This window comes from Varanus komodoensis, unplaced genomic scaffold (genome assembly GCF_004798865.1).
Source record: "Varanus komodoensis strain SLA01 unplaced genomic scaffold, ASM479886v1 scaffold53, whole genome shotgun sequence".
NCBI classification, from domain to species: domain Eukaryota; kingdom Metazoa; phylum Chordata; class Lepidosauria; order Squamata; family Varanidae; genus Varanus; species Varanus komodoensis.
Genome location: NW_025336126.1, coordinates 3,723,676 through 3,739,089, shown reverse-complemented (window position 1 = coordinate 3,739,089; position 15,414 = coordinate 3,723,676). Strand labels below are relative to the sequence as shown.

General features: G+C 46.4%; 1 protein-coding gene across 1 annotated transcript in view; it reads right to left on the bottom strand.

Annotated features, from left to right (window-relative positions):
* Window positions 1-10,245: 10,245 nt before the first annotated feature.
* The window catches only part of LOC123032087 (immunoglobulin superfamily member 1-like), an 11,272-nt gene continuing 6,103 nt past the window's right edge, over window positions 10,246-15,414 (bottom strand). Inside the window, exons 3-6 of the mRNA XM_044447712.1 lie at window positions 14,838-15,182; window positions 13,676-13,786; window positions 12,432-12,484; window positions 10,246-10,814 (exon numbers count right to left, since the gene is read on the bottom strand). Coding sequence (XP_044303647.1) covers window positions 10,668-10,814; window positions 12,432-12,484; window positions 13,676-13,786; window positions 14,838-15,182 — 656 coding nt within the window. The 3' untranslated portion in view covers window positions 10,246-10,667. The remainder of the gene's footprint in view (window positions 10,815-12,431; window positions 12,485-13,675; window positions 13,787-14,837; window positions 15,183-15,414) is intronic.

Sequence of the window (15,414 nt, the reverse complement as noted above, 5' to 3'; positions counted from 1 at the left end):
CCCTCCCCTCCCCTCCTTTTTAGGTGCCTATTGTTACAAGACCTCTACTTTTCTAGTTTTTAAAGCCACTTTTGTATTAGCTAGATCTGTTTTATCTTATCTCTACTCCCCTTTGGGGCTTTCAGACAAGTGTGTACTGGAACTTTTTAGACTCTTAATGAACATAAGCTATTCAGGTTTTTATATTTGATACAGTTGATGGTATTTTCAGAATACCAGTGAGTTTGATAGTTTTATGCAAATGTTTCACACCGTAGCCAAGTGGTAGTGAATAAAATAATTGTACTTTCCCAGCTCTGATCAGGGGACTGCTTGGCTCAGGGGCTTTGTGAGAAGGGGCCTTCCTTCTGTGAGGAGCTGGCTTGAGCAGAATAAATGGTTCTGCTCATCTGGTGGCTGGGTTCAATTCAAACCACTTGCAGTAGATTGGTCTTCTGTATATTTGTCCAGTGGCTTCTAATTCCCAACTAACTTGCAGTTCGATTTCTAAGTACCACAGTGAACCCCATCTACTAGAAATCCCAAGAACTGCCTGGACTAAGCCACTGGATACTGGATAGACAGGAGCACTGAAGTCCACCTTTTTCTGTGAGTGCTTGTTCTGTTTTGCAGGCAGTGTTTCTATGGAGAGCATTGTGGTACTGACTTTGGTAAGTTTATAGCCAGGGATAATAGGAGAACCAGATTCTACCCCTTTGTCCTTTTTCTGTACAGTCCCCATCTTGGTGCATTTCATTGTTAAAGATGCTTATCCATAAAGTTTGAAAAACAGGTATGCTGAGGCTAAAAGTATGCATATAGAGTCACACGAATATTTTAAGGTTTACTCCTTGGGATAGAATCTCATTGAATCCATACTTCTGATTAACCATGGCTAGAATCCAGCTACAAAGGTCCTGATCTCTGAAGATGAGATCTCTTTTGAAGAACTTTTAGAGCTGTTCCTAGAATTTGCCTGGTATGCATTTTAGCTCTGTGGTGGACATGTATTATATTTCAGGCCTTCTGTTGTTGTTTTTTTAAAGTGCTGAATCCTGGGAAATTGTGTTTTTGAAAGTGTTTTTAGACATTAGTTTGTGTGAGTTACAAGGACACAACTTGAAGCCAGGGGGAGCTCTGGCTCTTCACATTATCCCAAAAATGAAATTGTATTAATAATGCAGGTCGTATTTCTTGGACTTGGTCATAAGGGCTTAAGCTTGTAGAAGGATGTCTTCCTTCATGATTGCAATAGGATTTTCTCATGCTTATGCTGAAGTTTTGGAAAAGACAAACTTGTCTTGTAACCTTAAGAGAAACCCAGAAAACCTGCAAATCTCCTATTATGAATATGGCCTTTTTAAAGGCTATAGCAGGCCATTTTGTCTAACGTAGCTGATCTGCTGCCCTCAGAGAAATTTCACTCTTAAGTCACAGATAATATTCATAGGGACTAACAATTTTGCATATTCATATAAAGGCATTGTGGAAATGTGTGCAAATAGTATGAACAACGTTAACCACCAGCTGTGGAATATCCCAATTGATGTGCAAGATATAAAACACTCTTCTTATGCTATCAATGTGAGCAGTTCCCCCAGGCCTTCACATGGATGTGCAAAGTTCATGCATGTTCTCCAGTCTATTCTTGCAAAATCCATATGAGTATTCACAAAGGAGAGTTGAAAAATAAGCTGCTCACTCAATAGTTTGCTCACTCAAAGAACTGATACATAGCTGAACCTGTGCATCTTTTTCTGCTCTCCAAATTTGTCTTGGTGTGTGTTGAAATGTGTGTGTGTGTATTTTCAAGCACTTGTTTACTTCCTGCCCCCCCACCCCAAAACCTCTTTAGCCACTTATTTTCAGTTTGTGGATTTCACACAACTAATCTTGCCAGTTGTACTTCCTACTTTGGTTACATGTGTCATGTTGTAGTGCAGATTATTCATTATGTATGAGACCAATTCTGTGTCTGCATGTGGCTTCATGCCAATGGAATCTTGAACTAAATGTATGAGAAGGTGTTGCATCCGATATTTGTTTTTGGGTTGTTAATGGTTTTTTGCTATATTGGAAGGAATGACTCATTTGGGGAATGTCATAAAGTGTGCACTTTCACCGATGTATCAGTATTTGTCTGAGCACAAGCAGCTGTACTAAACAGTAATGTTCGTTTCTAAGCAGCTGCAGACCCCTGGTGCTAGGAGTGTCCATCCTGCTTTCCTGCCTGCTACTTTTACAAGTTTGTGTCTATTCCATGTTGGTTGATGGTAGAAGTAGTGCACAACCTTTAGTTAGTAACTGTTGTGGTTGGGGGTAGCGGGGAGAGAGAAAGAAAGAGTGTGAGGTGATCAAGGGCTTTGTGTGGGGAACGGTCTGGGTAGGGAGGGTGGATGCTGCTTGCCAGGACATTGAATGCTCCCTGCTGAAGAACGGACAGGGGCTCAGTTTTCACCTCTCGGTGCCTCTTTTTCCTCATCTTTTAAGGTGGGTTTATACTTCAAGTTTATACTACCTCACTTGGGAAGGGAAGCATCAAGACACCCCTCCACCCTCTGTCTTGTCCTAGTTCTGTGTCTATTTTGTTGTGTTTTTACTTCTTCCACCTCCATGACTTGCACAATAGAAACATGCATGTTATCTTGAGTGGAGTTGTGGGAAGGCCAGTTATCTTGAGTCTTTGCATTCCATCTGAATGGTTTCTTTTCCCCAGTCAGAAATGTCTCAAGGTCAGTTCCCTTTTGTCCAGGCATCATCTCAGCTTCCATTAGATCTTCTGAATCAGCTTTCTTTTATCTGCCTTTCCATGCCCCTGTCTCTGTTCCCTTCCCAGATACCCCATTGTCTGTTACATAGCTTCTTCCATCAAGTGTAAGAGACTTTTAAAGCATTTTTTGGGCCTGGAGCCAGTCTGTCTTCATTTCATGAAACAATTTTAAAATCCCACCTCCCATAAGTTATGCTCAGGAAGGTGTTGAGATATCTTGGCCCTTTACACTGCGGGGGGGCGGGCGGGGGGGGGTCAAGGGGATAAGCAAACCAGACACTGGTGAAGGTGGCTGGGTTCCTCAGGGAGTGGTAAGGTGAAAGGTTGCAGAACACCACCATCTGCCCCAGTGTCTGCAGTTTTTAATTATAGTGCATCCATCTTACTTGCCTCTTGTGGAAGATTCATCACTAACTTTGCCTTGAGCCTATTTTTACGAGGCAATGAGTTGCTCAGCCAATAACATGCATGACCTAGGGTAGGGATACGTGGTTCCTCTCACCCCCTCCCCACAATGCCCCCAGTGCTTTATTTAAATATAGGGCTCTTCCAGCACTTGTCCATCCACCTTAAGAAACTTTTAAATGAACTAGGCAAGTCTGGATTTATTTTCCTTGCACAAAAGAGGGGAGAGGAAAACGGTGATGTCACAGATGAGGTGCATCTTTCCAGAGCTGTGTGTACTCTGCACTAAAAAATATCTAGAATAGCAAACCAAACTCTGAACCTTCACGAGTTAATGAAAATCAATTCAGTTTTCATCTGCTTCTGTTGTTGGAGTAGGAGAACACTGTGGAAGGTACTGAAATGTTCACTGGCTATGGGAAATTCTGAACAATTCCATTCCATCCACCCTGTTTTTCTGGCTTTTGGGACATCATCAGGCTCCAGAACTTCCAAACTTGTCACCGTAGCATTAAGAGCCAGAAACTTGAGTGAGAAAATTCAACTTGACCTTTACCCAGCCTCCACTTCTGCACTCGTGCAGTGGGATAGAATGCACACAGCCCTGGTTGCATGTTGCTTGCTTGAGGATCAGGAGAGGGTGGGGGAGGGGGTTCTCAATGGTGCTATATTTGGGGAGGGGGTTGGAAGGAACTCTTAGCTCCAGCTGTGGGAGTTTGAGGCCTCAGGGTAGTTTTGCTCCCATGATCAGGCCGGTATCCTGAAGGTGGGGGTGAAGGCAGAAATTCGTGTTTGTATTTTTAATGGTGTGTGTGTTAGGGGAGCATAATGCTTTTTAAAATACTTGATTGGAATAAAGACTTTTAAAACTCTTCTGGTGTCTTGGTGATGGAGTTTGTGGTATTTTGTGTATGAGGGAGTCAGGTACAAGATGGGGCTCCATTTGTGTGTGCTACTTAACTAGCCTTATTTTGCAGAATATTAGATGATTTCAAAAGATAAGAATAAACCGTTTAAGCCAAGCTTTGCCAAAGTATGCCTAAGTGTAACAAATAGCCTTTAAAAACCACACTCAAGTTACAGGAAGCCAGATTCCAGCTGAACGCCAGGAAGAACTTTTGCTGATTGGTTCCACTGTTGTATTGCTCTAACAACGACCTAGGGAGGTTTTGGACTCTCTCACACTAAAGGCATTCAAGATGCAACTGGACAACTGTTCAGGTTTAACCTGAAGTCCTGCACTGAGCAGACAATTGAAACTGGATGCCCTCTGGCCCCTTCCAACTCTACTATTCTATGAAGACATAAAAACCAACTGGAGGCCAAAAGGCCCTTTTGCTCCTCCACTTTCTACCTTCATGTAAAAGGCCTTCCTCGTACTGAGAATTTTGGGCTTTACTGAATACATGTAAAAGCAGAATTAGCTCCACCAGATAAATCTGTGGATTGCTTTCATATTAAGGATATATTCCAAACCAGGGTATTTCTTAAACCATGTGTTTACTGGAAAGATTCCTGTGCCTTTTCCATATATTAAATACACATAATACTTCTGTATTTAAAGCTTTTTCCAGAGAAAAGCCATGGCATCTTAAAATATATTCTACTGAATTTTATTTTGTGAGATGACCTGACCTTAATCCTTTTTCTCAAAATCAAGCAGCTCTTTCAGGCCTTGCAGATGGGTAACTAGACTATAACATTACATTCATTGTATTATTACAATGTAATTTTCATTAATATTTCCAAATCAATCCCAGACCCTGTTACTTTCAGATGAGAGGGAAAGGGTGAAACAAGAACAGCTGAAAAACATGTCAATTCCTTAATCATCAATTCCTATCTTACTGCTTATATCTTCACTCTACCTGCAAATTTCTAAGGAGTACAACTAAAACCATGGATGACTCCAGTTTTATCTATACCATTCTTTTATATGTTCTATATATCTCAAACAAGGGAGCTTATCTCCTTACTTGGTGATGGTCACCTCCTGCTGTGTTGGGCCACATAACTCCACTTCCAGTCAGAATTGGCTATCCTGAATGGGGATGATGGGAAGGATATGCCAACACAGTTGGAGGGCACCAAGTTGTAGAAAGGCAGGCTTGGACCCAACTCACAGAAAGTTTCAATCCTATGACAGAGGATTCATTTTTACAGTTTAGAACTTTTATTGTAGGACTTATTTATTTAATGCTTTTATAATGATATTATGTTTATACCCAATCTTTCTTGCTCTTGCAAGGAACCCAAAGTATCTCAGAAGATTCTCATCTTGGAACCAGGTTAAGTTAGGCTGCGAGTCCATGCCTTGACCCAGAGTCACCCAGTGAACTTTGTGGATAAGTAAAGACACGAGCCCAGATCTCCTGACTCTAACCACTATGCCATGTTCGCTCCTGTGCACAAATTTCAGTCCAAGTTCTGGATTCCAGGGGGCAGGGAAAAGCAGATACCCCAAACATCCAAGTGCTGTTTCCCGTTTGACCTGGATCGTCCCCTCTGCTAACCATCTACCACCATAAGGAACAAGAGTGGGAGCGAGGCAGGTGAAGATTAGCATCAAATGACTTCTGTTGCAATAGCTGCTCTAGTTTTGCTCTAAATGTACGGTTTGTATCAACTGCATTTTACTCATGCTGCAAACTTTTCTGTGGATTAGTTGGAAGGTTGGATATAAACCTTTTAAATGTGTAAAGCCCATGAGCAGCATGTTAGACCCATATCACAGGATGAAACTTGGGTTGTTAACTGCTGCATCTGTAGTATGTAACCTGTGGTGCTTACCTCTTCAAACAGCGATGTGGTGAGAAGCATGCATTTTTGTGGAATGAGCTGCACATTTAAGTCCTGCAGAGGCTTTGAGACTAGTTTTATGTTACATCCTATGTTACATAAGATCATTGGGACTCTGGCATAGTCACCCTGTGAAGTCATGCCAAATGGTGGGAATACATGGATGGACCCACCTTGAGTGTTTTCATATGGCACTTGGACCACTCCGTGTCTACTTCATTCAAAAACAAACAGCCCTGCTATCTCACTTAACTCCACTAGAGGGGATCATAGGACTGTTTTATCTAAAACCTGGTAGTTTCCTTTTTATTTCACATACAGGTATTGTGATTTCTTGGAAGAGTGGAACTATAAGCCACCCTGCATGAAATTGGGAAAATGACCAAAGTCTAATTGCTAGAGTTTTCTACTCTGGATGTTTTCTTCATGGTGACAGTCAACAAATCTAAGCTGAACTATTTTAAGCATTTTATTATAACAAGCTGGCTTTCTCCCTTCCAAGCTTTTTTCCTTCCAAGGAACTCAAGGCAGCTTACATTTCTCCTCCTCTTCCTCTCAGTCTTATCCTCACAATAACAAACCTGTGAGGTAGGTTGGGCTGAGAATTTGTGAGGGGCCCAAATTCACCCCATGAGTTCCAAGGCTGAATGGGGGACTAGAATCTCGATCTCCTGAATCCCAGTCCCACACTCTTCACCACTTCACCACACTGGCTCTCAAAAAGATTAGTTGAGTGATGTAGTGGGAGTGGAAAAAGAACAAAGAAACTTGTGATCAATGAATTATAAGTACCACTGCAATCAGACCAGCCTATTTATGGAAGTGAAATTCCTCTTAAGGGGCACAATAACCACCATGCACCTACAGTCCATATTTAAGATGGATAAAGACCACATCAAATGCATCTGTCTTTAAACCCACTTGCTAGTTTAATTAGTATGGCAGTGGGCTAGTTGTTGGTCTCCAGTGTTTCGGTCTATAGCTCCAATCATTTCTAGCTAGCACAGCTAATTGTGAGGGATGATGGGAATTGTAGGCCAAAGCAACTGGAGGGCTGCAAGCTTCCAGGTCCGAGTTTATGCAGTGCAGGTGAGGTTCATTTTTAACACTAAACAGAATTGGGGAAAAGGCAGGAGTGAAACCTTCCCTTCCTCAGACTCTGATTTTAAAGCTATTTCCACCCAGCTCAGCTGCAGTAGGATTTGGGGCAAGCTACTTAAAGATGGGGGACACTGGTGAATTTACTGCTACTCCTGGCATACTTTTCAGCATTTACAAGTGAACCCCCACCCTTGTTTTACACCTGAGCCAATGAATACTTGCATGCTATTCAGTTCCAACGCTAGGGCTACTGATACCCCGGACCAACAGAAAAACAAGTGGCCATTCTTTTTGGAATTTCTGTGCCACAGATTATGTGAGGGAGGCCAACTTTTCCCAGCCTTAATCCTAAACTGAGATTTCACCAAACCCTAACTATCATGGGGAATTCCCATGCCATGGGCAACACTGCCTGAATTTTGCCCTCACCATCTTCAGCATGGCTGCTCAAAATAGTTATCCACTCCTGTGGATTTCCAGTCCCACGGAGATGCAAATTAAGCCTGGTATTCTGAACCCTAACTCTAAACTTAGATTTGGACTCCAATGCTTTCAGCCAATTACAGTGCATTCCTAATGCATCATGGAAACCCAGGCCCTGTGGTGAATAATGCCCAGAGCACAGAGGTCAGCTTGCCTCTGACTCAGTGGGGCTCAGCTTCTGTCATGAACCAGGCTGGCTGGGGCTCATGAGTGTCGTCTAGATTTCCCAGAACACAGCCCTTCTCCAGTCATCTGGCACTTCCCCTGTCCTCCATAGTACCCTGCCTGTAGGTTGACAATTTTTTAAAAAATGAGGCAAGTGGAGGCTTAAGGAGGTGAAAGAAGCAAAAAGACTTCAATAGTGTACGTAATAATAGGGCTGAGTGTAGGTTACAGCGAGATAGAAGGTTCCCACAGTTTTCCCCAGATGAACCAAAGTCCATCCCAGGCCTCAGTTAATACTGAACTTGTCTGAAATGAAACCATACCGCTTCCTTCCACCTGCACACACCTACTTGGAACACTGATAAAAACTAGCCTAGGAGTTGAGGAAGGATCAAGGAGGACATGAAGTGTGAAATTCCAGAGAGACCCTCTGGAATGATGCCAGGGTTACCCTGATAGCATCGACACAGAGCTGTTCCAGACTGAAGTGGGTGGCTCTGGCCATCGCTGCTGCCATCTCACTTTTAAATTGTTTGGGAGCAAAAAAAAAAAAAACACTAGATGGGGAGCTACCCCATCAGCTTCTGTTGCCCTTGTTCTCTTGGCTGCCCCAAAATGGTTCCGTGGCCTTGAAACTGCAATGCCTCTATTGCATTTGTGGAAGACTCACCCCAAGTTTCAGAGAGGGAGCTGGGAGTCCATCTGGTCCCGTTCAGTTACTGGAACTGAGCAGCCACTTAAGTGCTCTGATCAGAAGGGAGTGGTGGCCCTGAGAAGATATTCCAAAGTGATACTTGAAGGGTGTGTCCTTTTGTCTCTGTTACTGAAGAGGAAGAGTTCTCAGAAAACAATAACATCAAAAGTGAACTGTCTAGGGCCAGTCTGATGACTTCTAGGAAAGCATATCTTTCTGAGTCAGGAGGAAGGATGAATATGGGTTTGCATTGTTCATACGCAAGATCCCAGTTTCACTTCCATAAGAGGACTGTTGAAGAAAGCATCTGTTCAAGGGATTAGAAAGTTAGGGCAAGATTACAGATGAAACCTGGCACAAGGTGGTTACGGGGGGTTGTGACGAAGCCCTCCTTCTGGCAGGTCGGTTGACACCCTGCAGTGCAACCCGAACAGTTTGTCTCCCCTCATCTTACTCTGTTGTCAACCTAAATGCAACCAAAGCCTCTGCTGTTTTTAATACACTAACAGGTTCCAACCAGCTCAGGCTTTTGAGACGTAACTTTAAAGGCTGGTCTGGCCACAAGGCAAATTTTTGATTTGCTGGCTAGATTGCAGACATCAGAAATGGAGGCTATTACATGACTGGACACAACCACCACCATCCTCTCACTGAACTGAGATCCCAGAAAAATAAAGATCAAGGGCGCAGTTTGATGTGACTGTCCACAACTCTCCAATCTCAGAAGGTTCAGGGCATTGACTCAAACATGGGAGGAATGCAGAGGCATGGATTGTTCCTCACTCTCCTCATGACTCCCAGGATGTCCCCAGCATCTGCCCCACAAATGATCATCTGCTATCTGGCATGGGAGCGACGGCACTGGCTACAAGTGCAGGGCCTCCGCAGGGCCTCCACTGCAGCCTTGGAAGGCTTTTCTGAGGGTGAAGCGAGGACTCGAGTCTGCCTTTTCTGTGGCTGGCCACACAGTGTTTTCCAGCTACAGGACTGTGCTGTAAGTTATTCATTCTAGAGTTTTCCATAGGCCACCTAACTGGATGCCCACATGCTCCCTCTCTCAGGCCATCCTCTCCGCAATGAGCTCCGCATATGTTCTGGAAAGCAGGACTCGACTCTGGTAGGTAATACACTACTAGGTTAGTTAGACTGACTTTATTGGTTTGTAATTCTGTATATGTGTGTGATTGCTTCCATTCTATTGGTTATTCTGCTTTCTGGTTTGTTTGTTTACACACACACACACACACACACACACACACATATATATAGCGATTTATATCCTGCCTTTTTCCTACAAAGGGCTCAAGGCAGCTTACATCCTCCTCCTCCTCCATCTTATCCCCACAACAACAACCCTGTGAGGTAGGTTGGGCTGAGAGTCTGTGACTGGCCCAAAGTCACCCAGTTGGCTCCATGGCTGAGCGGGGACTAGAACCCCGATCGTCTGAGCCCCAGTCCCACGCTCTTAACCACTACACCGCACTGGCTCTCAAACTGCTTTTTATATTGGAAGTTTGGCTGTGCTCTTTTAAAAGGGATTTCTCACTACATTTTTTTCCACACAAAAGACCATATTACCACAAAACTGCCACTTGTGCGTTCTGGGATTTTGACAGTTCTGAACTTCTGCCTTTGGGAAGAAAAGTTTGACATACTGTTACTTTCATTTTCCCCCAGGGCTTGATTGCATGGAGAGGCCTTTGGCAACGGGGCTGCAAAACTAGCCTTAAGTCACCCACTGAGCTCAATGGCTGAGCGGGGACTAGTACCGGGATCCTTAACCGCTAGACCACAATGGCTGTACACCACAGTGTTGCATCAACATCAAAGAGAGTCCTTACAGAGGTTGTATGAGCTGGGACAATTGTGTTTATCCAGAGAGAACATAACCGATCTCATACCCCCAAGGAAATAGCTGGCTACTTCTTATCTTCCCATAAAACACAGAGAGACTTTGGACATGGGTCAGGGAGGGATGAGATGATGCAGACTACATGTTTCTATTGTCTCCACTTTGCCAGTCCCATGGGATGTCTCCTCAGATGCTCGAACCGGTACCAGAAGCGAACACAGCCCAGAAACCTGGTGGTCTGCGGCCGGGTTGCACCGGCGAAGGAGCAGTGCTGTGGTCCAGCTCTTGGAAGGGTGCAGCAGGTTCTTTTGGCTGTGAAGGTGCTCTCTGAAGCCATCCTGCCTTGTAAGGCTTTGGGTCCAGGCTGTAGGTCCCAGCATGAAGCTGCATGTTCATGGGAGTGCAGGATAAGCTCCGGCTTACAGGCTGTTCTCTCGGGCCACGGACGCATAGGTGCAAGTGTCAAGGTCATGGACAGTGCCAGCTTCCTGTTCTGATTTCACCGAGTGGTGGTTCAACACCGCGTAGCAGATCATGGGGTCTTCTCCCGTATCCAGGTTTAGAGACTACGGAGAGGGAAAAGAAAGCGATTTGGGGTGCGGTCCTGCCATGTCCTCTTCAAAAGTTAGAATGGAAACAGATGTTGCCATTCTAGAACATGGGCAGGCAACCTCTTTGGATTCATGAGGACAGCTGATTCTCTGAGAAACTCTCTTAGGCACCAGCACAAAATGGCTGCCCTGGGAGGTGTGGCTAATCACAATGAAGAGGTAACCTAGCCAAAAGGCTCCAGCGAATGGGATGACATATAAGTGTGCTAGACAGACAGACAGACAGACAGACAGACAAGATATGGGGCAGAAGCAGGCAGAAGCCTGAGCCCCAATGTAATAAACAGCTCCTTCAACCCATTTTTCAGCACCAACAGAACCCTATTGCACAGCTGTTGGTAAGACAATGTGTGATTTTTTTTCCCTTAAAGTGACAGTGGGAGGGCACCCTGGCAGGCTCCTGCTCTAAAGGGATTTGGAGTAGCAGCTTCAGAGCAGGACAGAGGGCAGCTGGAGGACGATACTTGACTCTGTTCACCACATCCTCGCCTGAAAGCAGCCCCCTGCTGAAAAAGAAAAAGGTGCCAAGCAGAATCCATACATTTGCACAGGGGTCCTCAAACTTTTTCAACAGGGGGCCAGTTGAAAGGTGCAGGCGATGGGTGCGGGCTGCCAAGGCTGGGGGCGTGGGCCGGGCGGAGATAATTTTCTCTGAGCGAGTCCAAAACGGTCTCCACACGAGCAAGTCACCCTCACCACGCGCGCGGTGAGTCCCAAGCCTCTATGACGGGCCAGAAAAATGGACATGGCGAGCCGGATCCGGCCTGCAGGCCGTAGTTTGAGGACCCATTCATTAGCATAACGATGCTATCCTAAAGGGCTTGCAGTTCGAATGCAGTCTTCACTGGAACTGCTTTCCACTCTTCACTGTAGCTCTCGGCCTCAAGGGGTATTTGCTGTAGAGATCAGAACTACATCCCAGCTTCCCTGTGCCTGAAGGGGCTGATGCTGCCTAATCTTGGAAGCTAAGCAGGGCTGGGCCTGGTGGGGATCTGGATGGGGAACTTAAATGTTATGAAGTGCCCAGAGAGCTTCAGCTATGGGCAATATCCATCCTTCTCCTCCCCTCAGTCAGCACCCCCTGACATGTGGATTTTGGTTTTCAATTTAAACCAGAAATTAAGAAATTGCGGTCCAGTCAATTCTGGGCTTTTCCTCTGTGGGCTTCTCTACATGAGACATTGTGTTCTTGTGACCCCTCGTTCACTAAAGTTTGTGGGTCCTTCACCCAACACCATCTTGGCTTTTCTTAGAGTGAGGAAAATGTGGTATTTTCCTGGATGCCAGCAGTATCTTGCTATGGAAGCCTAGCTTGTTCTCACAGTTCTGCTCTATACCTCAGCACCACCTCATGATTTGTAATGGGCCATAAAGGAACACGGAGAAAGGGAGATAGGAACTATCCCAGGACAAAGCTCCTTGTGTAAAAAGACTTGCTTCCCTCTGTGCAGAAAACAAAAGGAAGTGCTGGGGGAAATGGCCCATGGAGAGAAGCCCTGTATTTTTTTTCCTGGGCTGGACAGTCAGGATAGAGGGTTGGTATAAAGTTCACAGTTAAAGGGGGTTTCTCACAGTGGAACTCCTTGCGTTCTTCACCGGTTCGGGTTGTTTGCTGCCAGCGGGACCTGCAGGGAGGAGACAAGCTGTGAGAGTCATCACCCAGTCCGTTTCCAAGTAGGCTGGGCGGGGTTGTGCCCTCCCCACGTTGTGCCCTCCCCACGTTGTGCAGAGGGAGCTCTTGCCACACGGCTGTGCGGCTGCAAGACTCAGCAATAGCAGGAGCCTGCAGCGAGGGCTCAGTCCAAGTTCTCTGCAGGGTTTCCGGAAATTGCTTAAAGCGAATTACGTGTTCATGATTGCAATTTTATACTTCTGCTTCTGTTAGGGAAGGAAAAGGCGAGGCGCATGCAAGGCACTGACACCGCCTCCCTCCCTCTAACTATGAAACGACACAAAATACATAATACCCTGATATCTTTAGAAGAAGATCTAATCAAAAGGTTATCAGTGGTATTTGACTATGCCTAGACTGAAAATTATTGACGCACTAGAAATGGATGCCCACTAGGTTTGTGACAAAGCTCTGCAGGATCCGTCCCATGTGCTTGGCCCTGTCTTAGAAAGTGAGCCAAGCTGAGCGGGAGTTTGCGGGGACTCATGGAACGAAGTCTGCACAACCAGCAACCTTCTCCTGTGTCACGTGCCACTTCGTGTGCAACACAAACAAAGGTTGCTGCACATGGTGTGGAAGAGGGATGCTGCTTGTGCAGTGGCCTGGTGGGAATCGATGGTGTGCACAATGTGGACTAGGAACTTGGACTCACAGGCATGACACTGCAGATCAGGCCCAGGAGATTGGATAGGTTCCCAGCCCTGAAATAGACATTCCTATTGGAGGTGTAGTAAACCCCGTGTTGACTGATGGCATTTATTTACAATACTGGGTGCAAATTGATATATTGCAGTTGACATCCTTTTGCCCCAGCACATGGGGGATGAGTCATCAATTATTCCTATTATTTATGACATATATTGAATATTTCCTTGGTCCACCCCATGGATTTCTTTTGTCCACACGCATTGCTTACCCCCACCAGCTTTTCAGATTTCATCACAAAACTTCAAAGCTACCTTTTCAGCCACGTGCCCATTTCTTTTCGACAAAGGGAAGCAAAAGCAGTCTTCTGCCATGGGGGTTCCAGTGCACCTCCCCAGGTGAAACAGGGACTGGGGCGGCCCCCACGCGAGCACGGCCCCCTCAATCACGTGTGCTTCATGTGGGGCCTTACAAGGCGCCCCGTGGGGAAGTGCCTTACCCTTTCTCCTCCTCCTGCACCACAGAAAGGCCAGAAACAGCACGACAAGGACAAGGGCCAAAACCAGAAGCCCTGCACCAATCCCTGTCCACAGGACCTGCGAGGAATTGTCTGGAAAACCACAGATATTGAGTTAGATCCCTGCTCATGCTGATCTAGCCACCCATGGTCAACAGCTGGGCTCAGAGGACAAGATGACCGACACTCAAGGACGGAGTTTGGGTTGCCATCTGTGCCTCGGCTGTTGCTGAAAGGTGGGCCATTGTGTTTTCTGAACCCAGCTGAGATGACTAACCATGGTACACAAGCTTCAGGTCACAGCCCAAAGTCGGCCTCCTTCCCTCCCAGGCGAGCTTTATCCCTTTCCGAGAACCCGCCAGCCAGACAGCCACTGCCCCGACCCCTGACACTCCATTCCACCTCCTCTCCATGTCAGCCCAATATTCCACCAGGTTTGCATGCCCCCTATGCACTCACACTGGGCTATTTCCTCCCCTCCCATGGCGCCCCCTCCCCCAATTCTTTCATTCTTCTGCAAACTCTGGAGTCCTCCCAAGCCTGCTAACACCGTCCCCCTGTGTGTGGACCCTCCCCAGTGCCATGACGAGCAGCCAAGTCATCCCCAACCCACAGTGACGCTATGGGTGACCTCCATCGTGGACCTGAGCTGTCTCAGGGCTGCTCTTCCCCTTCTTCTCCTGCCTTTGTATCAGTTCTTAATACACAGAAAACTCACACATGCGGCTGCTCCTAAAATATATACACAGGCACTGTATATTTTCGTGGCACAGAACTGTGGTTTCTCTTTTCCCACCTGTCTTTCAATAAAGACTATGCATGTCTCAGGAAGATCTATTGCCAGGGGAAAGAATCCTATACAGAAACACCAAAGGGCATTATGCAAGTCTCCTTGGCAAGAGGAGCTCAAGAGAGACGTGGGCTTCCAGGCACCCACGTTTCTAACTGATCACAGGTGAAGCGGGACTAACTCCTAGTCTGGTCTTAAGTGCAATCTAAGCATCGGGCTCCTCCCTGCCTTGCAATGGGGTTCTGTCTCCCTGGGCCGTGTGTGACTTGGACAGCTGCAACCCCAAGGGCAGGTGCCCCTAGTGGAGAGGAGGACTTCGGAGGGGACTGAGGCCGTGCTGGGCACACCCCTCACCTGTCACTGTCAGCTCCACGGCGTCGCTTGGCTCGGACTGCGCAAAGGGAACAATTCTTTGATACCGGCAGCTGTAGCTCCCTGCATCTTCCAGCCGCACGCTGGACAAAAGGAACTGAGTTGTGTTTTTCATTGGCTCTTCCTTTTGTGATGCTATCAGATTCCCTGATTTGAACAAGAAGAAGGTCAAATGGAAGTAATATTCCGGCCCCTGGCACTCGATGGTGGCATTCAGTCCCAGCGATATCTGCGGCTTTGGTCTTATCCTGATGGAAGGTCTGGAGAGTGTGGGGTCTAGTGGAAAGAGAGAGCATCGGGGAGAGAGAGGGGTTGTTACTCGTGTTGCTCAAGTGAGGTGGAAGGGGCCAGAGGGCCGTGGGGCCCAACGCCCTAATCTCTCTGCAGGACTCCAAGCTAAACGGTCCCTCTCAGATGGCTGTCCAGTTGCATCCTGGACGCCTCTCATGTGGGAGAGCCCACGAGCTCCCGGGCTAATGGGTTCCACCTTCATGCGGTTCTAACTGTCAGGGATTGTTTTACTGATGGCTAGCCAGATCCTGGCTCCCTGTAACTTGAG